General features: G+C 36.8%; 1 protein-coding gene and 1 long non-coding RNA gene across 9 annotated transcripts in view; both read right to left on the bottom strand.

Annotated features, from left to right (window-relative positions):
* Positions 1–21,740, bottom strand: part of LOC132911485 (uncharacterized) — a 36,926-nt gene that overhangs the window by 10,819 nt on the left and 4,367 nt on the right. For 2 of the 8 annotated variants that reach the window (XM_060968170.1, XM_060968178.1), the window contains 3 exons: positions 9,113–9,238; positions 3,192–3,452; positions 1,246–1,317 (listed from right to left, as the gene is read on the bottom strand). In XM_060968170.1, coding sequence (XP_060824153.1) covers positions 1,246–1,317; positions 3,192–3,412 — 293 coding nt within the window. In that variant the 5' untranslated portion in view covers positions 3,413–3,452; positions 9,113–9,238. Of the gene's footprint in view, positions 1–1,245; positions 1,318–3,191; positions 3,453–9,112; positions 9,239–9,316; positions 9,565–16,147; positions 16,168–17,528; positions 17,658–21,740 lie in introns of those variants that run through there. The other 6 variants (XM_060968151.1, XM_060968143.1, XM_060968188.1 and 3 more) reach the window with 5 other exon arrangements.
* Positions 14,661–16,137, bottom strand: LOC132911601 (uncharacterized). Its single transcript, XR_009659050.1, has 2 exons — positions 15,944–16,137; positions 14,661–15,868 (listed from the first exon to the last, which is right to left on the bottom strand). It is a non-coding gene; the product is annotated as an uncharacterized LOC132911601 (long non-coding RNA).

The raw sequence follows: 21,740 nt of genomic DNA, 5'->3' as shown, positions 1-21,740 counted from the left end.
GGCATTACAAACTCAATGCGCTAAACTCAATTAAACCCGGCGAAGCGTCCAAATGCGTCGCGACAGTGAATGACTCCTCCATTGAAAATGGGGATCGTAGAGAGGCACGACATTTTCAACGTGACCGTCGTAGCCATCGTTGCTCCTTTTGTCACGCAACAGCTCAGCGTATTTACAGTATCAGCATTCAGGCGGTGAAGTAACGACGAAGAAGCCGAGAGAAAGCGGCGTGGGACACCAAGAACGTCGTGGAACACGCGAGATGCCACGGCAAGAATTACGCGCGCACCGCGACCGTTTCAGGTTCACGCGAGCGCGCGCGCTTCCATACGCCGTCGTCCGCGCGTGCACGCTTTTACTTCCTTCTTCCTACGAGTCTCCTCGACCACGGCCACGGTCGCCACTCGCCACCAGAAGAAACGTTCCCCCGTCCTTTCTCGCGTCCCGCTGCTTCTCGCGCGTCGACAACGATTTATTAACCCTCGCGAACGTTCGAGCGCGAACTTTCAGGGGAAACGGTGAACGCACGGATGGAAAGGGCATTGTTCTTCGCGAACGTAAATTTGGAAAGTTGGACAGCCGTACTTTTGCACGCACGAGAATCTTGCTTTTGATTCTCTGCTGCAGCGCTCGAGATGATCTCGTTTAAGAATCGTCGAAAACTTTCACCGGTTACTTTTAAAGATATCTCGTTCGATGGAATCATAGGAATTTTTTGGTGTTTTAAGTATCGCAGACGAAAGAATGGGAATTGAGTTGCGCGAGTGTTGAGCTTCGTGCGATTGCACCGTGATGCTATCGGTTTCAATTGCCTTTCTATTTTACGTTCACCTGGTAGGTTTAGCTTCTTCTACGCGTGCGGTAACTCTTCGTGATCGATGTTATTGCATTTAATTTTCTTCGAATAAATGTTTTATTCGAGCATTTTTTTATTTTATTTATAATTTTTACACTCGATAAAGTACCAGCGACAGTTGATGATATTTCTCTCAATTTCGTGCACTAAATGCACTTTCTCTCGGCTTCGTATTCGTCGACTACGTCATTACTATTAAACACTAAGGCCATTCACCGAACCTAACGAAGCCCTGAAAGGTACAAACGGTGGATTCTCCTTCTCTCTTTCTCTCGTCTTTCTCTTCCCTTACGCCATCGAATCGTCGAGTACTCTCGTTTACGCGCTGCTCGGCTTCGTTAGAATCGGCGTTTGGCATGGCTACAAGTCTGCACACCATAGGTGAATACCTTTCGGGCGACAACTGGTCGACAAAGCCGACCACCTTCTTTTTCGTTCCGTTAACGCTGAGCGAGGGCATACTACAAGGAGGGGTAACGATTTACGATATACACAAGCCGGACATCCTTTGACTTTTACTTAGATTTACTATACATCGTTCAAGATGTCCCGAGTGAAATTAACGCGGAAAATGCATCCAACCGCGAATCAATTAACGTTGGGGTCATGTTTCCAGCAAAATTACTTATTCACGCGAGATCCATGACACCTAACAGCTGGAATTCAACGTTGAAACGTCAACTATTCTGGCTCTTTTGAAAGATTAATTGCTTGCGCGAATGGCTTTCGAAGTTTAGATCGAGTGGATGATTAATTGGAAAATGAATTAAGTCGAGGAAGTGAAATTATAGAACCAAATCTGCTCGATAATCATATGTTCGTGAAATTATACGATTACATCAACAAAGGTCAACTACATTAAACTTCTGATTTAACCATCGATTATTTTAAAACAAAAAAGTTATTTTCGACGCTTAAAAACTTGTTTCCTTCTTATTCCTTTCGAATCCAAGAACAAGCACTATACTGGACATAAAAAGATGATACGTTCTAATAAGATGGACTTTATTAGCAGTCCTCGAAAAAAGAACTGAATAAAAGTCGTTCTTAAAAAAGGAATAACGAAATTCGTGTAGGAAAATTGAAATGCATACTATACAAATATTTACTCATGTTTCTCCCACAGCAGACATGGTGCAAAACCAACAGACATCCTAAGTAAACGAATGTCTATCCCTTATCCGAATCCCAGTGATATAATATTACGTATTTTAAGATCTTTCTCTCGGGACATCTTCTAATATGTACACGTGTAAGTACCTATATATGTATGTATATTTACACGTATAAGGAAACGGAATCTGTACCATAACTAAGAAAAAAAATTGATAAGTTCTGATCTGTCTCAAATCAGATATTTATGTGTGTTTGAAGACCGTAAGAGCAAACTTTATTACAAATAATGCACTTTTTCACTAATAGTTTATAATTACACTACACAGAACAATTTGTCGAATGAGCTGACGGTCATAAAATTGTATAAATTGTACTAAATTTACTATGATTTATACAAATTATTTTCTCATTAACGAGCATAAATACGTGAATGAAATTCGTACACTAAAGAGGTATAGATGTTCGAATATTCGTATGTATTAGTAAGATATATATCTTTAAGTTACAGTTATTACGTTCAAGTATCTTTTTATAAATTCATTAAAAACTTAATTTCATTGAACTTTACAATTATTTCATTCCATATTTATCTCATATCAAACTACACACGCTAATAACGAAATTTATCGACTAACAAAAATTCATTTGTAAAAATGATTCTCTACTCGGTTCGAACAAAGTAAATATATATTACGAATATAATCTAAACTCCGAATTCCCAACATATGGTTCGTGACCCTCGCGATTAGTTTTTAAAATATTTGTAGCGCTTAGATATTTTAATATGTCGTAGTAAGCCAGAATGAATTATCATATTTCATTAAAAAAAAATTTATAAGGAGATTATTTAACTATTGTAAAAGAGAGTCGGGAGCCAAAATTGTTAGGAAACACGGCTCTAAATTTGTTAAAAAAAACTGTTAAAAAAAGGAAACGTACATCTATAAAAAAGAATAAATACATAAACTACTTTTGCATTTCTGCAGTTTTACCCAGAAACAAGCGATACGTTCAACACGGCATTTCTAAGAGCCGTGAACCGGTTCTCGTTGTATCAACAACGCTGTTGCAAATACGTTACCTAGAAGGAAGCACATTACCGAAACGAAATTTCTTCGCATACACGCATCGAACATATCGCTTCATTCACGTTCCAGGAAGTCTGGTTTCTCCCGGTTTTCCCTTTCAGTCAATATAATTAAGAAAAAATGACGCATACCTGTTCGACTTTGGCGTAACGATGTCTCTAGTCTCAGACGTGTATTTCCTTTCAGCACGACCGCCGTTGAAAAGCTCGACGGTTTCCCTGGTAACCGTTTCCAGAAGAGGTTCTCCGCCCCGTCTACCCTTGCTGAAGGTCCTTTGATCCGTTTTACGGACCATAACCACCCTCGACAGAGGTTGATTGAATTCATGGCCGTGCATCGTTGGCGGAATCATCGCTAACGACTGAGAGAGGGGCCCTCCGACTCGCGGGGACCTGAAACAGATTATTCGAGATTGCAGAGTGAGGGGATTTGCATCGAATGCTCCCTGTTTAAAATTAAAATGCTTTTCATGCTACGATTAACTCGACGTCCGCAACTTTTTCTTTTAATGAATTTTTTATGAAATACGATTCTGTTCAAAGACGCATGCTGAGAATCTGTTACTTTGGAAATTCTTTCCTCGTTCGTTCGAATAAGTAGCAATGTGGTGAAATTTTAGTATTCGTACTCGTAAAAGACAAGATGAAATTTTTTCCAACTAACATAAATGATAATATTGGATTGTTCGAAAGATTCGTAAACGAAATTTAAGAAAAATTTCAAAGTGGTATATTTTTATAAACAATTTATACGCTGTTCCTTTTGTGATAACTTTTGGCTATTTATAATGAGACGGATGATTATTCATATACTGTCTTTGATGTTTTGATTTGATTTAATACACTGAGAAACATCTTATCTACTGACTAATCTTAAATTTCTTTTCTTAATTACTCTATACGTACAATGATTAATAAGTAGCATTTATCATTCCGTTACTTCGCACGAGCTTATAATAAATAATTATTTTCCAATCTTGGAAACGTTATGTACGTTCCGAATAACCAAATAACATGTACAAACGAAAGCGATAGTAATTACAATATTTGATAAGCAGACTTTGATGAGTACCTACATTTATCGAAAACTTAAAAGTATACAAATTTACAGACTGGACCAAATATGAAAAAATATATAGAATATTGAAAACAAAAATAAAGTACTCGTGATAATATTTCATAAGTGGAAGAAAAATGTTTATTTGGATTCAATTTCTTTAGTTATATCTATTCATTAACATCCGCGGTCTATTCATAAGATGCTCTCGTGTTGTTTGCAAATGAAACATTTTTATGTTGTGCTATTCTCATTAATGTATAGTAAAGCAAATTTGTCATCTACATTTGAAACCTATTAGCATACCGGGCAATAAACCGAGACCCTAATTCAACTTTTTAGCATTACAGTGTGAAAACAAACGCTTTGGGAAGCAGTTTAGAGAATCGTGACGATCGTATTTTACAAAATCACGTTATGGAACGGTTAGAAAATAAAATTATGGTAAGAATTTAACGGTGTTGAAGTAATAAATTACATGATGTTCGTTTCCTATAAGAATTTTTTCCCCTCGTGGGAACGTCATAAGTTTTCCAATCCCATACGAAAAACATATACGCGCATATTTACGATACTTGTAATGCCTACTCTGCTTTGCGTGACTTGTTAACGAGGTAAATATATTTATAACGAGACATGAATTGCAGTTATCGTACTTACACGCACTTTTAAGGCGGCAGACAGAATATATTTACTCGGATAACTATATTTCCTTGGAAATATAGCAAAAAGAAAAATATTTTAGAATGTCTATCTAACGTTACTCTGTCAATTTAGGATCGTTGTATCGGATAACTTATCTTGATCTCTTATTTTCTAGACATAAATCACAATGATAAAGTCAATGATAAAGCGCCTGTAGGCGTCAGCTATAACGACATTAAAGAGAAGAATCATCGTAATGCAATTTAATTAGTTCAATCGCTAGGTAGAGCGATAATATGACAAATGATATCTGACAAACGATGCGCGGTTTAGAATCAAAGATATAGTTCTCCTACATGTGATCCTTACACATTGAATGTACCTATATATTCTTACTTTAAATGGCAATCTCCGTATCATCGTATAGTTTACTTTGTTATAATTACAGACTAATTAGCAAATATGAAAATTTCCTATCTTGAAAACAATAGAAATTGGATCTATTTTCGAGATACTTCAGATATCTTTATTATTATCTAGACTTGCTTATTATTCTATCAAAGTGTATAAACAATTTCATTCTTTTATAAACTTTGTTATCACATTCCTGATAGACAAACATAATTAATATATATAAATAAATTATTCGACTTTTATGACAATAGTGACACATTTTCCACAGGCTAAAAGTTAAAACAATAGAAATAACGTAACGTGTTTAATATAAGAAATAATTTGGAAATTTCTAACTCTATAATTTAATTGATTATACTGTTGTTTTCTGAATCGTTGAAGTTATATCACTTGTTAGTTACATGTCGATTTTTTTAAATGCATACGACAAGCTTTCGTTTTCCTTTCGAATTCAATTTACATTTCATATTTACACTTCCAATACAGATCTGTCAAACATTTCAATTCATACAACAAACTTTCGTTTTCCCTTTCGAATTAAACTTACAATTACCAAACATACAATAATAGCATTCAGCTGAATTTCACTTTCATCGGGGATCGTACGATTCTTAACTCTTCGAACAATCTTCGGGGCTACGAATTATTGTTGCAAGTATTGCTATAACGGGAAATATGCTTTTGTGCGTGTCGGGGGAAGGTGGATACGTCTAATTACGACGAATGTGGTAATAACATCTCTTGGTCTATGAGCTCGGTATTCATAGCGATGAGTGAACAACCTAACACCATCGTGCAACATCGTATAATGAAGCACATAGAACGAAGACCTGCAATTGTTCATAATTTAGTCGCTCGTTGACATTACTTATGATTACGGTCGGTGTCATCGTCTGCTTCAAACACTGACAAATTTTCCCAAAAAAGATTTGAAGATACGCGTATGTATACGTATACTAAGACTTTAAAAAAAGGAAACCAAATCTCAGTTATCATTCCATATAAAAAGTGAAGCGAATGTCGTGACAAAAAAAAAAAAAAAATGTGACACTTTACTTGCCCAATTACTTGACACGACGAATCAGATCCGCAGATTAAAAAGACAATACCCTTTAGATCGAAGCATTAGATTCAACTAGAATCAAACATACTATAAACTTTTATAATCCAAGTTACAGTACCACGCCAAAATAATTTATAATTCTCTATGAGAATTGATTGTAAATAGTCAAATAAAAAAAATAATTCTCTATGAGAATTGATTGTAAATAGTCTACCAAATAAAAAAAAAAACTTTACTTGTGTCACCCTGTGTATAGGATGTAAATAAAATGAGTAGCTCCACTTTGTTATTGTATTCTTTTTAAGGACGGAAAAGAATTGTGATCGCAGAACCGGAACTTTTTTCTTCTCAAAATATAAAAACTCTCTGTTTACATTAGGATTTACATAATAACAGACGCTATTATTATCGAACTGATTTACTACGACGTACATACGTAACTTCAATGTCACATCGACTCGTTACTATACCGATTCTTCTGATTCTACGTATAACAATTATTCTTCTAAAGTTTCGATATAAACAATAAGCGCTTCGATCTCAAAGACAAAGAGGAAAAAATCATGACAAATTAAAAACCTTAATAAGAAAAGAAGTCACTTGCACATATGCCTCTTCGTATTAGTTTACAGTAAACAAAATCTCGATTCATAGAATAAAAAAATAACAAGGATATTATTTATTATCGTTTCTCATTGCTAGTATAAATCCGTAGACGAGGTATCTCGTGTCTTAATGAAAATATACACCGGATATATCCTAACATCAGACCAATGATGTTTCTTCCAACATGCGCTCCATACGTAATAAAAAGCGTTAAAATGCACATCGCGCTCTCGTCGTCCTAAATTTCTGTTAATTTGTTCGTTCGCGTGCTCCAACGCATAAATTTCAACGCCTGACCAATTGACCAATTTTAACACCTTGCTGTATTATCTTGAATATCACCCTAGCTTGTTCACCCTAATACAGTATGTGGGATGTATCCGCAATAATTCGGAATTCTCTTTCGAGGGAAATCGCTTGCAACCCGAAATTATCCACTCGATTAAGCCGGTTGCTTACCGGGACCTCGTTACTCTTAAAACTACGCCCGCTGACTCCTCGTTAACCTCGTCGTTAACGCGTAGTCAGATTCTCGTTCCGTAGGCAATTAAGGCTGAATTTCTCCCGTCGAACGTCTAATCAACGAAGTGGCGAGTATAGTGGGTGTCGCAATTTCTTGCGGATTTATTCTTATACTCGAGGGACCGTTTCGCACGCCTAAGAAGAAGCTTGACAATGATTTTTACGATCGCAGCAGGATACGGGGTCGTGCTCGGAACGGTGAAATTGCGAATCAGTGATTGGAAACGGCCGATTGATATGTTCGGCTTCGATGCACTCGCCAGAGGAAAAAGTAAAGCTCGTCGATCGTAAATCATTCGAAAGTGCTATTGGGCTTTCTTCGGTGAAGCAAGAGCTTAATCCGAATCGGATTAAAACTTGAACGTGGCTCGCGTGAAAAACAATGATACCAATTAATAGTTTATTATGGCGAATGGTGTTACAAGCGTGTAGGTTCTTTAAAAGAGATATGTACATGTATACAGGATGTTTCGTTTATATTGGACATCTTAGAATCAGTTGCTTTGCCGTTATAAAAAATTGTGTCAGGGCGATAGTTAATTGGCTCAGACGAACGAACATTATGGTTCGCGATTTGTACTTTGCTTGTATTTAAACGGAAATGTTAATTTATTTTTCTTGTTTTTTTTTTATAAACTGTGGCTTTTCGCTATCTTTAGATTAAAGAGCCAAGGATTATGGAAATGAAACGAATGGATAAAATAGCACAGGTATAGAGGTAAAAAATGACGATTAAGTCAGACGTAAATCGGAGTCGCGAGATTCGACCCGCGTTTCATTGCGACAGAAAAACAATTGCAGTAAATCAGCGTTTCTCAAACAGCTACAATACCGGAATCGTTGTACTACGCTCGTATTCGCTTCTGATTCAACATCTAGTTTATACATACGTACATAGTTTACTGTAATACTTTGATGCTTTGATCGTTCTAAATTAGCGAAGAACCGCTTTCAATTTCATCTCTTCTTATTGTTCTTACTTTATTATGTAATCCCATTTCGTAAAACCTGATGAATAAAAAATGTACACATGCTTTCGATAAATTAAATAGCGTTACTCTATTTTTACAATGAAAATACACAATTTGCGTATACTCCTATCTAAAATTTTATTTCTATTTTGAATGTTCGGAGAATCGAAAAAATTATTGCCGAATAAAATAAACAACTGTAAGACCATGTTGACTCTATTCTAAAGGAATTTGGAGAATCCTTCGCGCGATATAAAAATACAAATATCGTTTTTTGTTCAAAAAAAATATCTTCGCTTATATTAAATAATAGCGTTCGTTAGTATGAACGGTTTTTTACATTACAACCTTCGCTTGAAATCTACTTTTCAAATTCAATTCTATATCTTCTTCAACATACGCGCTGTACTACTACTACACATACTTCATTTACATATTTATAACGTCCTAACCACGAGGTGCCCTCAGATGACCTCAGATTGGATAAACAACCATCCGAAAGACGAAGCGACGAGTTCTTTCACGTTTATTTCTCGCCAAACAAAACAGTTCGATTTAACAGTAACACGTTACGAAATACTCTAAACACATTTCACTTTGATAACACAGTATTACTTCGAATACACTTGCCAGTTTAAGTCATCGAACCGAAACAGAACCTCTAACTCGTTCTTCCAATACCAACATTCCTATAGTTATCTCCCTCATTCGATCACGAACCCCTATATATCAAAGAAAACGAGCCTAAAAAACAAGGGAACGAAAAAGAACTCACCGCAAACCTCGAACGTCGACCTCTTTTATGCTGTCTATAAAACAGAAGCAAGGATCTTCTCACGGCGAGATCGATATACTCCCGTCAAAATCAACGATCCAACCCGAGATCGTTAGTCTCGTCCAACTGAAACACGAAACACGAAACAAGACACTGTGGTGATGGATTTCGAGAAATAGCAGGAAATCTGTTGTCGGCACGGACTATGGAGGTGAGAAAAAAGACGTGACAATCGAACGCGGGATCAAAGGAAGCGTCCTCGTTTCGAAGCTGCGCGTGAACGAGACTCCATGGCTCGGACCGTGGCACTGGATCCTTTCGTCGAGGCACTCTAACTCGGCTCTCTCGATACAAACCGCACGACAGAACGAACAAAACTGGCACGAGAGTACGAGAGTCGGGCCACGAGAAAGAGAGACGGGCCTCTCCGGTCTCGGAGAGGAAAGGTGGCCAATTAGCCGTTACTCGGCGCACATGCCTTAACCAACTACCCGGCGCAGCTGCAGCGCCGCTGTACGCTTCTAGGGAATCGCATTCATAAACGCGCACGATGCAGCGTCGCTCCGCGCGTCGTTGTGCAGCCTTCCAGAAGATTCGCGTTTCTTTTTTATTCCGTCCTGTTGTAATTTGTTTTTGTTTTTCTCTTATTCGCGTTGAATTTGACCGAATACGTATACATCTCGTTTCGTGGTTCGTCCGATGCGCGAGTTTTCAAGTGCTGCGACGTTTCGATGGATTTGATCGAAGTGGTAAAGTGATTTGGCTATTGTTCGTTGAATCAGTTTGAGGTTATTCGCTGATACGAGGATAAAATGTCTTGCTCTTTGCTTGAGAAATAAGGGTAGTTTATAACTGTTCCGAGACGAATTTTTGTTCTTGCAATGAGCCATACGTTATATATATATGTATTAATTATTTTATTACGTTTTCTCTATAAAACGAGCGATGTCTTTTTCCTTATATCGAATTCCTAAAAGAACAAGATAGATATTTTCACGAGAAAATAGCGTGTATACCGTTAATTTATAAAAACACTTTCGACCATCTTTCATGTTTTAATTTGAGACTTTTACGATCGTGTTTCTCCTAGGGATATAGATATATTTCGTGGTTAAAACGTAACAGACGTTAAACGTTTTTATGGTAAGTTAAATGAAGCATGTGATTAGAAAACCGGACACGGTTATAATTTCTCGTAGTTACGAATCAAGAACAAAATAAGCATTTCTGAAGTTTTGAAATAATAATAGTTTGTATAAAATTGTTGCACATAGCAAATTGACTGAGATAATCGACCTTTCGTTAACATCTCTAATTTTACCCTGATTATTCTAACATTTACTTATTTATTTATTGTTACTCGCCAGTTAAAAAAAAATTATACGATAATAGCTCAAAACAAAACGTTACGATACACGAAACTCACTGCGAATTACGCCGCTGCAGATTCTCCCGTTGAAACGCATCGCGATCGAAATACGCGTCGTTTCATTTTGCATCGTCTCGTTTTCCAAATTCTCCTTTCACTCGTTCTAATTTCCAACTGCACCTACTCTGCGCTATAGAAACACAAGTTTAACGAATTCCTGCTCTCCGTTATACTTCCAGCAACGGTAAAGATTCTTCTGGAAGGCGAGAAAATTCCAGACCGATCGGTATCTCGAATTTCACGTACAGGAATAAACGTACGAGCTTAAAGCGAAAGAGTCTCCTCTAGCAATTTCTCCATCTCCTCTTTCTCTTCTTGTCGCGACAAGAAAAGAAACCCGGCAATGAGTTCCACTAAATTACACAGACCGGAGGGAAACACCGTCGAGGAGTAAAAGAGAAAACGACAGAGAGAGAGAGAGAGGGGGGGGGAGACACCGAGACGGCCGAGAGAAACAAAAACTGAAACGATTTTATCGAAACGCATCCTGCGCGCGGTTTCTTCCGCTTTCGCGACAAGGCGTAAGTACGGTGCGCGCCGCGGAAAGCAGCGTAATAATTGGAGAACGAAGATGTACGGCCGAGCGAGTACCGCTATTCCGGCTGACCGGAATCACTGCTCTGGAACAGCACGGTACTCCTCTCCTTCGCTCATTTTCTCTGTCTCCCCTGTATCAACGTGTTCACGGAGAACACGTGCGACTGGCTTAACACCTGTTCCAACGTCCAAGCGCTTTTCCTTCGAGTGACCATCGATCGTCGTCGCTCGATCTTGCCTCGAAGACACCATTAATTAATCTAATCGCATGCTTCGACCATCAAAAACACGTTTCATGACGGTTACGATGATAAACAGCAGGCTGCGAGAATTCTGTCGCCGGAATAACGCTTTAAAGTATAAAACTTCCGTTTTATGGGCCGTGTAAACTCGAAGGTCGACGCGAATAGAATGGTTCACGGTTCGATACTTTATGGCCCTCTTGTGATTTGTATTTCTGGCGTCACGTGTATCGGCAATGCATAATAATTTAATTTTACTATACATTATGCACGTCTTTATAAGAGTATTCGTAATTCATATTTGCAATTAGGGTACAAGTATATTTTGTATCATAAAATACGATCGTAAGTAAATATTGGCTATCTGTTTAGAATGTCGTTCCAAATAGAAAACTAATTTACGGAATTACGTGGCGTGCATCATTGTTTGTATAGAACAAGTTTACTTACGATATAACGCGACACCAATGTGACTCAGAAGCTTAACCTCTTCTTTTTTAACGGAACACGCAAAATCACTTATCCATGGTTACTCATTACTATTCTGTTAAGAGTGTCAGTGTAGCGCTTATGAAATACACAAAAACTAAACTCCGAACAAACGAACGTTTTTCCATTCCGTACGCGCACTTTTCCTTATCTGCATAATTTATCGGCAAATTTAATTTACTAGCGATACGTGACCATTATTCAGCACAGCGTACGATCGCGTAACAAGCGGTGTTCCGTGGCGCGGCATGAAGAACGCTGAAACGCAAAATGGCCTGTTACGACGAGGACAATGGAAGCCTTACGAGGTACCTTGAAGAAAGGAAGCGTCCTAGCGAAGAAATTTTGGCTACGGTTTGTATGCGGTTACTTGAGACCATTGAATCGACTTTGTGTCAATAATTCCTCCGTTATGATTCACCTATCTGATAAACTCACCCTTCCCCATTTGTATATTGTAAGCACTCACCCGCTGTTCGTATGGAAATGTTTTTTCGGCTGAAGGAACATTTCTGCTTTTATATTTAGAATTTGAACGTATATTGTAGGATTAATTCAAACCGAGCACCGGTTAATCCAAACAACATATATTATAATTAAAGAACAATGTGACACCGAATGAGTCAATCGGCGAATAAAATTTCAATCGAGCGAAGGTCTGAAAACATGAAACTTATCTAAATGAGGTCCAGCTGAGCTTCAACAGGAACAGCAACGAGTTTCACCGGATCCCAAAAAAAAGACTGAGAATGTCGGAGGCCTTGTTAACAGGATCTATACGTATTCATTTCTGCAATATCGTTTTCAACCTTCGATTACATCTCGACAGTATTTCTTGTCGCGTGCATCATCAATACCTCCCGTTCAATCATCTAACATAGGCTAAGAGAGACGTTCATCGCTTTATATAGAACGGTCAGTAGTCTACCGGTGATAGTACGTATTCGAAACTTCGAAATAGAATCTCCATCTTATTTCAACGTAAAATTATAAACAATTAAAAACAGCCTGCAAGGAGTGTCTCCGTGCAATGAGAAAAGGCACAACGTTGTTCTTGGAAGCTAATGAAGCAACGCGTAAAAGATAAGATCGCGAACCGCCAATGTTGCAATTAGACGAAGAGTATATAACCGTTCTGAGCGCGAAACGAGCGTCAGTTGCACGCTAACCGGACATGGAAGTGCGTTTTCAGAGAGATTTGCATGACCGCAAGCGACGCACGTGACCGTCGCTAGTAGAAATAAAATATCATACTTATTGCAGAGCTTATACGCCATCGCACGAACGACACGCGTGCAATATGTTTCATGACCTACCACAACACCGTGCTCGATCGATAATCCGACACTGACGCTCGTGAATTGAGAATGAGATGAAGCCACGTACGATTCACAGACGAAGAAACGTTGGCGGATATAATTTTTGCACCCTACAGCGACAGTGTACATTAATATTAAATGGAAGTAATTGACGTCATTTATCCAATACCATAGATTGAATTGGATCGAATTTATACTTGGAAGTTTCTACAAATGAGATTGCTATTAACGTCTCGCGTTAAATCTTACTTGGATTTCCAATTAGAGTAGGTTCACTGCAAATATCAAATGATTATTTATTGAATAAATTCTGAAAAACTGACAATAACCATATAGAATTTTGTATAAATAGACGTTCTATCAAATTTTACGATATACATAATTTTATTAAATATCGTATCTACAATGGAATATAAGACAGAATTATGGTTGGAAAAAATAACACTGAAATTAAATGGTTTCCTACCAATTAAATAAAAATATCTCGCAGGCAGTCGAGCGTGAATGACAATCAGTTAAAAACAAATTTCCATTTCATCCGACCGATTTAAATTCCAACGACGTCATAGAAACATAATTTAGATAAAGAACAATTAGCACTTCCACCGGTAACATAACAGTGATAACACAATACGAGCTCATTGTTCCATACTCATTCACACGATAAATCGCGTGATTACGATTAGACGACTAGACGATTAGAGCTGGAAACAGCTGAGGGTTGATAACGTTGCATAACTGCGTTCGGGAGAACGCGACACGGAATAACGTTAGTCGTTCAAGGCCGAGTACGCTCACTGTAGACAGAGCAGTGCAATCTGCATTACAATGTCACTCATTGTCGGTCAGGGCACGAACGAAAACGTACGATAACCGGTCGCCACTCTTACATTCCAGCTCAGTTGTTGTCTTTGTGAAAAAGTTAGGAATCAATGCAGCGAAGAAAAAAGAAAACGAAATCACGTGTTTTACCGGTACAATTCGATCGACCCAGAAAAGCGTAACACCATTTTGGCACGAAACGGTATACTATCCGAAACATGGAAAGTAAAATAAATTTTTTTCAGAATAATTTCGCGATAGAATTACACTTTATAATGATTCGTTGGTTCTTAGATTTTATGAATGATTTCTATTAATAATTTATGAATCGTTTCACTTATTCAGAATAATTTGACAACAGAATTATGTTTCCTGATGACTTTCTTGATTTTCTAAATAGATTTGTAACTGTTTGGCAAATTCTTTTTACGTCTGACAATTTTGTCTACATTATGTTTCTTTGTAAATGTCGGATACCTATAAAGAAATAGGAAAATGATGCCACAGAAAGTAATTTAAAACGTCCATTGCTGCTGCTAGGTCATGGCCTATATTCCCGAGAGGAACGTAGATAATATTTCCACTAGTTTTTTATCGCGAGACGTAATCAAGTGGTTAAGCAGAAATGTTAATAAAACGGCAGTCGAGCAGATGGTGACCTCATATAGCGTCAGGTTTCTAAAATCTTGAAAGAAGTAAGATATTCCTCGTTTGTTAAAATGGTGATTATTTATTCCTCCATAAACGTATTAAAATTTTCTTGTATAGAACGTATGTTTAGAATAATACAAATTTCACGATAAAAAGCAAGTTTCATATGAAAACAAGATTTAATTATATATATATATATATCTTCTTTTATAAATTTCTCCTTTGCATTAACATTTTCTTCCTCTATTTATATATACAACGTATTGTGTAACGATGTTACTGTCTTCCATACCAATTACAAAATATGCAAACAATCGCCTTTTCGACGACGAAGATAAACCACGCTCGATACAACTCGATGCAATTATTCGTGACAACTCGGCACAATCGTGAAATGGGTTCGCGTGAATCGCACGCGCGTCTCTCGAGAATGGTGCTATCAAGATCACCGGCTTGACTTCCGGTGTCCGGATCATTACGTGCATAGGTACTGCAATTTGATCCACGAGGCCGTACCCATACTGGAATATCATTGACGATAATAAAGAAAAAAAAAAAAAAAAAAAAGATAAATCGACGAAACATCGAAGAAATATTGCAAGTTACACGTGAATGTCAGACGTTCTTACGTAACCATTCGCTACGTTACGTTATCCGACTTTTGGACCGTAATTAAGGTGACATAAATTAAGAAGAAGATTGATCTATGTGATTCCGTATGAAATAAGAACAGAAGAAATTTGACGTGCATGAAACTCTTATTTTTTATCCTTATCTTGAATTATACCGAGTAATTTGGTAGAATATCGGTAATGTAATACTATAAATAAATTATACTTGTAGATTAATATTTTCGTACAATATTACCGTGCGAAATACGAAGAAAGGGAAAATGATAAATTATGAATTTTCATTACGAGCAGATTAGAATCTTCTTCATTTCTTAATTAGGTTAACGTCTGTTTTCTGGGTTGTGCACTTTGCGTATCTCCACTTCTACTTTATCTTCTTTTACATTTGTCTTTCTATTTTTTACACGATAAACATTACTCGTGTGAAGACTTTTTCAAACGACATTGTTTATTGCAATGTACTTGTATGTATGTAAATGTTAAAATTTACATTCGGTCACAAAAGTTAATCCATTCGTTTGATCTTTGGCCTTGATACCTATTGCATAATACCAATCGAACAACATTTCTTCCATACATTCTATTTATATCCTCGGTTATCCGCAGAAAAGTTTCGTAACACGAAAAGTTTCCTGCTAACAGAAGCAAGAGGAGTTTCATTGCTGACCACCGCTTCTACGTTATGAAATTTCTGTAATGTCACCTTTTACCGAGAATATTTCAGAGGTCCTCCGTTTCGTTCATAAAATTGTGTATTCTCCGTGTGACCTCGAAACCTCTTCTTTCCACGGTTCTTCATTGAAATTTCTCCTTTATTCGCGAGCCACCGTGCAAATGGGCTACTGACGCAACCAGGAACGCGCCACCGGCACCGCGTAATGACCGATAATTAGTCAGTCGATTGCATAACTCGCCATTGTCAGATAATGCAGACGAGTTGTTGGAGGAAGATTACGTTCCGTGAATTCGCCACGCGGAAGACAAACCGGACATTTCGGAAACCGTCTTTGTCTTTGTCGACAAGGCACGAATGTGAATCGAAAGGCACAAGCAACTTCTTCACCCGCGTAACACAACGATTTCCATTCACATATTTCAAATATTTCTAGAAACGTTGTTTTGTAATATCAATTGCTATTCGTTCCTGATCCAAGTTGCTACTGTCTATACGTTTTTTGTTTACATGTAAATAACTTGTGCAAATCTACTATACGACCTATGCAAATTTTTAAAGAAAGAAAAATACTGAATTATTTACGTGTTGAATTTCACGCTTGTCTTTGCTATTACTCTACCGATATGTACTTGCCTAAATGTACACGGTTCTGTGACAAAATGCTATAGTTGTCAGTTTCTCTGGGTAATTTGGACACATAAAAGTGTATAGAGAATTTTTTGACCGATCGAAACTGTGCTGGCTACGTATTAACTCGACTAAAATGGTTGAATCGTATTTCCTTTGAAACGACGTTCAGTGAAGATAGATAATCACCTCCGAAGTAACGACACGAATAGAAGATAAGATTAAAGTTTGAAATACAAATTCCACGAACCGAAGTTACACGATTGATGAAGCAAGTTTTTTCCCCAGCTAAACGAGAAATCATGTTTATTTACGAGTTAGGAACCGATCGAACTTCCCTGGCTGGATTGCGTGCGAACGACATAAAAGTTTCGTGGCCTTGTATTCGCGCACGTGATAATACCCGTACAAAATAAATACGTGCTCGATCGATTACATCCAATTTCGCATACCTGTTTTATCGGCAGTTTGATAAAACGGTGTACGCGCAACGCGTTAGTTTTTCATATGCCTTGAAACGAATATAAAGAACTATAGACAACGTTTAAATTCTTTTCAGAATAAAATTCTTCTTTGAGAAACGTTTATAAGACGTTCTTTGAGATTATATTATTTGTCTGATATAAAATCAGAGATTGTACGTAAAAATCAAAAAATGATTTATCTCTTTGTTTTTTTAGTAAAATATCGTTTGTTTTTTCTTGGAAAAATATCATCGTAGGTAACGCAATTAGTAATAAATGTCTATTTTCTGTAAGAAAAATTGAATGTAGAAAACCGGGAATGTAAAAAATCTTGAGAGCGAAGATGCAAATATTTTCTAAACAGCTTCTTCCGAATTCTTTGTCAAGTAGGATATAAATAAATAAACTCGATGAATGTTTTGGATGCTCGAAACTCGTAAACCAGACACATCGTACATGCAGATAGGACAGATATAGACACGCTCGGCAATTGTTTACATAATAAGCTGATATTGAAGTATGACGTACCTTTCAAGCGGAGGATATCGCGCGTGCTGCGCGATTCACACGGCAAAGCAGAAACGCGTGACGAAACCGTCGCACTTTACGCTTTGAGACGACGTTTTTGGGTCAAGTGAAACAGTTAAACGGTGACTCGTTTTTGACCTGAACAAACGCAGGAGTCTCTGTTAAAAAACCAGGCTAACGAAACAGAACATCGCGACTTTCTGTCTTACTTCGGGAAACGAATCTTCAAGTTCATAGTAAATGCTTCGAGTTCACGTACGTCGAATAAAATCAAAAGAAAACGCATCGTACGAATATTCGCGATCTTTCTACAACTTCGTGCGAGCTGTTCTGCAGCAAATTAGAAGCGTCATGATAATGGACGTTTGTTCTAACGATAATTAACCTTGTCACTGTTCGAGACCATCGCCGATTATACTTACGCAAACTCACTCGTCATACTAACACAAGTTCTTGAACAAGCTCGACTGATTTACAATTATCGATTGACGATTTATCGGTAACGTTATCAGAAATATGTTCTTAATGGCTATGTCAATTTTATAAACGATAACGATCGAAAATGTTTCCCCGCGATTATCGTTTATGAAAATGCGAATTGTGTTTATAAACATATTGCATGCATATATATGTAGGTATTTCAAGAACTCGAATAGCGAACGTCAGCTCTCCAGACAGATTTCTATGCAACTTAATTAATTGTTGGCTAGAACGAAGATGATTAGCGTTGTATCGTTGAGTTTGGTTAATCGCACGATCGATTTGTTATACGGCTGCAGCTTATTCCTAAAGCGATAATAATTTTTGCTGTAACTGACGGGACAAACGATTACGTGGTGATTTGTGATAATTCAGTGACGTAAGGATGAACAGACGCTCTTTCCTCGTAAATAATTTCAGAGATATCGACAAAAATAGATGCGGTAAAAACTCTTAATTGCCTTATTACTTATATCGCCATTTCCTTGTTATATAATAAATTTATGATGTTACGTGCACGCAGTAATTTAGAAGAAATATAAAAATGTTCAATAAATTACGTAATTATTTCGAAATGAAAATAAGTACGAGCGTTGAACTGAATGTGAAATTAATCGACAATCTGAAACACATCAATTTCTATTTCAGTAACTTGTATTTATTTGTATTACACCTTGTGCTTTCATTCGTTTTTAAATTATTCCTTTAAACGTCACTACGTTCGCAATAATATTTCTGCCCGGTTTACGGAAAATCCTTTTATACAGATATTTTTTCCACACAGAAATGTCGAGGAATCATATTAAATTCTTTCCAGAATAAAATTCTTCTTTGAGAAACGCTTATAAGACGTTCTTTGAGATTATATTATTTGTCTGATATAAAATCAGAGATTGTACATAAAAATCTAAAAATGATTTATCTCTTTGTTTTTTTAGTAAAATATTGTTTGTTTTTTCTTGGAAAAATATCATCGTAGGTAACGCAATTAGTAATAAATGTCTATTTCCTGTAAGAAAAATTGAATGTAGAAACCCAGGAATGTAAACAATCTTGAGAGCGAAGATGCAAATATTTTCTAAACAGCTTCTTTCGAATTCTTTGTCAAGTAGGATATAAATAAATAAACTCGATGAAAACTGTACATCTTCGTACATCTTCGTCGATCCTTAAAAAACTCTAAAAGTCTTGGTTGCCGCCTTTTTTGGCGTGTAGACTTCATAACCGATCGATGCCCGAAGTTCTCGAGATTATTGAAAATCGAGAACAGATAGATTGGCAGCGCTTTCGACGTGTTATTAACCCGGATACCTTTATTCTACATTAACGGAGCTGCACCCTCCTCGAAAATAGGCTCATCGATCAATTGACCGACTGCTACGATATTTCTATATATAAACTCGTTTCTCGTTGAAGGAGAGCTGATATCGATATCTATCTGCTAGCCACGTCTCTGCAGTTGAACTTATCGAAGGTTCGACGGTTTCCTTTCCCAAGCACGTGTTTCGACCCCATCGTGATATCGTCCAAGAAGAAAGGGTGTGGTTCCTGTTTGTAACCGTTTAACCGATAACACTAGTAGACGCCGTTTATCGGTCTATTTTAGACACACAATTTCGATCTTTTGTCGGAAAAATGAAGCAAAACATAAGAAATCGAGATAACGACCGTTGAAGAAATAACACAGTTCTATGAAATTTCTCAATACTTGAACATTTCTACGAATTGGTAATTGGTGATTTTAAGTAAAAAACTTATCACTTTTATGAAATATATATTGTAACTAAATAAAACTCTGTTACGATTGCAATTCATCTTATCAGATGTGACACATAATTCGTGTAAGAGATGATAAAGCTAATTGCGATTGTTACTGTTTATTTATAACAAATACAATACAATGACACATATTTATTTGAACATCTACCATGAACTTTTCTGTATATATTATGTGTCATATTTTCAAATATTATGAAATATGTCAATAACATTGTAGTAAAACATTGGTTTCCAACAGATGCGAAATTGTATGCAGAAATTGCAGGACATTTACTGTAAATATCCAATACACTTTGTAGAGATCACAGAAGCATTTGATGACGCATATACGATATTGTCTTAGATATATAAATAGTGCTAATTAAATGATCTACGTAACTATATCCAGAAATATATATATGTTCGTGTCATACTACAGTGATAATAATATTTCAAAATATTTTATATAACACGCGTAACATAAATACTTTCGCGTGTTACTGTAAACATTTCTCCGAAATGTCAACAATTAATTTGACCATCGGGCAAAGAACTAAAACTTTAACGCTGTTTTAGCGTCTTAGGTTTTTATGGTTGGTTGTTATAAGATGACACATTGAAACTAAGTTTGTTTGGTGTTGCGAACGTCGGGAGGACGAAAACACGAACGACTAACTTGTTTTGGCGGAAGCAGCACATTTGTTGCTTCAATTATGGAAGAATCGATAGATCGTGATATCGACAGAATATGTGTTCCAGGATCTCGAGCGAAAATCCTATCAAACGACACGCTATTTGCATATTAATATCGAAAATGTGATTGCGAAGCTTAATGGAAAATTAATCGTCTCGACTTACTGCTAGAACAAATGTCAACAAGTACCTACATAATAAAAAAGATCATAACCTTGGTAAAGATATATTTGAAAAGTCGTGAGAAAATAAAAATAATAATGTGTTTCATAAATTGGAACTCGTTTTCTCGTCGTGAAATGTCAGTTAATTAGAATAAACGATTTAAAAAGATCGATACCACGAGTTAGTAACGATGAATAAGTAATAGAAAGGGAACCACGAGGTGCATGAAATGCAACTCGCCATTCCCATGCCGCACCTTTCTCCTCGGGAGATTGCCTTTGAATATGAGATGCGGCAACAGCAATAAATGCATATACGAACGACTATGAATATACTTATTGTTTGCGTGCAAAGTAGAAACGTTTTCTTCTTAAGGATACACCAGTAATGTTTTGGAAGTTTCGTTTCGACCTGTGTATGATGATGGGTTTACGTTTACCGCGTGGGAAAACAGTATTACTTGCGAATACCGTACGTGGAATTTGCAAGAAGATTGGTTATTTAACTTCTCATAGGCAACGCGGGTCGTTTATGTCCCGAACGAAATTTTACTCGTCAATTTTTCCCAAGCGGATTTTTACTATTTCTAAAATGCCATTCGAACGTTTGATTTAAAGGCGCAAGGTATAACGTGATAAAGACTTTGATAAGTATAGACAATTTTTTAGGTTTTTTCAAAACACTAGACAGTAAAAAAAAGAAGGAAATAAATGCGGACATACACGATTCAATTTGTGTACGGAAAATGCAAAAATATGGAATGTTAAGCGTACTCATTTTGTCAGAAATGTGAATCTGTAAAACGCAAACTGTATAAAGTGACCAAAAGGAGTAGAAAACTTCTTTTTCAAAAAATACTGCAGCAAAATGACCATTGTAGTTCTAAGAAACAGAAATCATTCGATAGAATCAATTTATAGAATTACTCGTTGCCTACAATGGCAAGCGAAAGACAATTAAACATTTCCAATAACAATAAATCATACACTATGTTAAAAATCCTGTGACCTTCCAAAGAAGGAGGAGCTTGCGTCCTAGAAACAGCGATTTACTAGCAACCCATAAAATTCAACGAAGGTAGTACATAAAGGGGGTGAAATAGAAGAAGGAAACAAG

The sequence above is a fragment of the Bombus pascuorum genome, chromosome 1 (genome assembly GCF_905332965.1).
Source record: "Bombus pascuorum chromosome 1, iyBomPasc1.1, whole genome shotgun sequence".
Classification (NCBI taxonomy): domain Eukaryota; kingdom Metazoa; phylum Arthropoda; class Insecta; order Hymenoptera; family Apidae; genus Bombus; species Bombus pascuorum.
The sequence above is the reverse complement of the archived record's forward strand: the minus strand, read 5'-3'. Positions and strand labels throughout refer to the sequence as shown.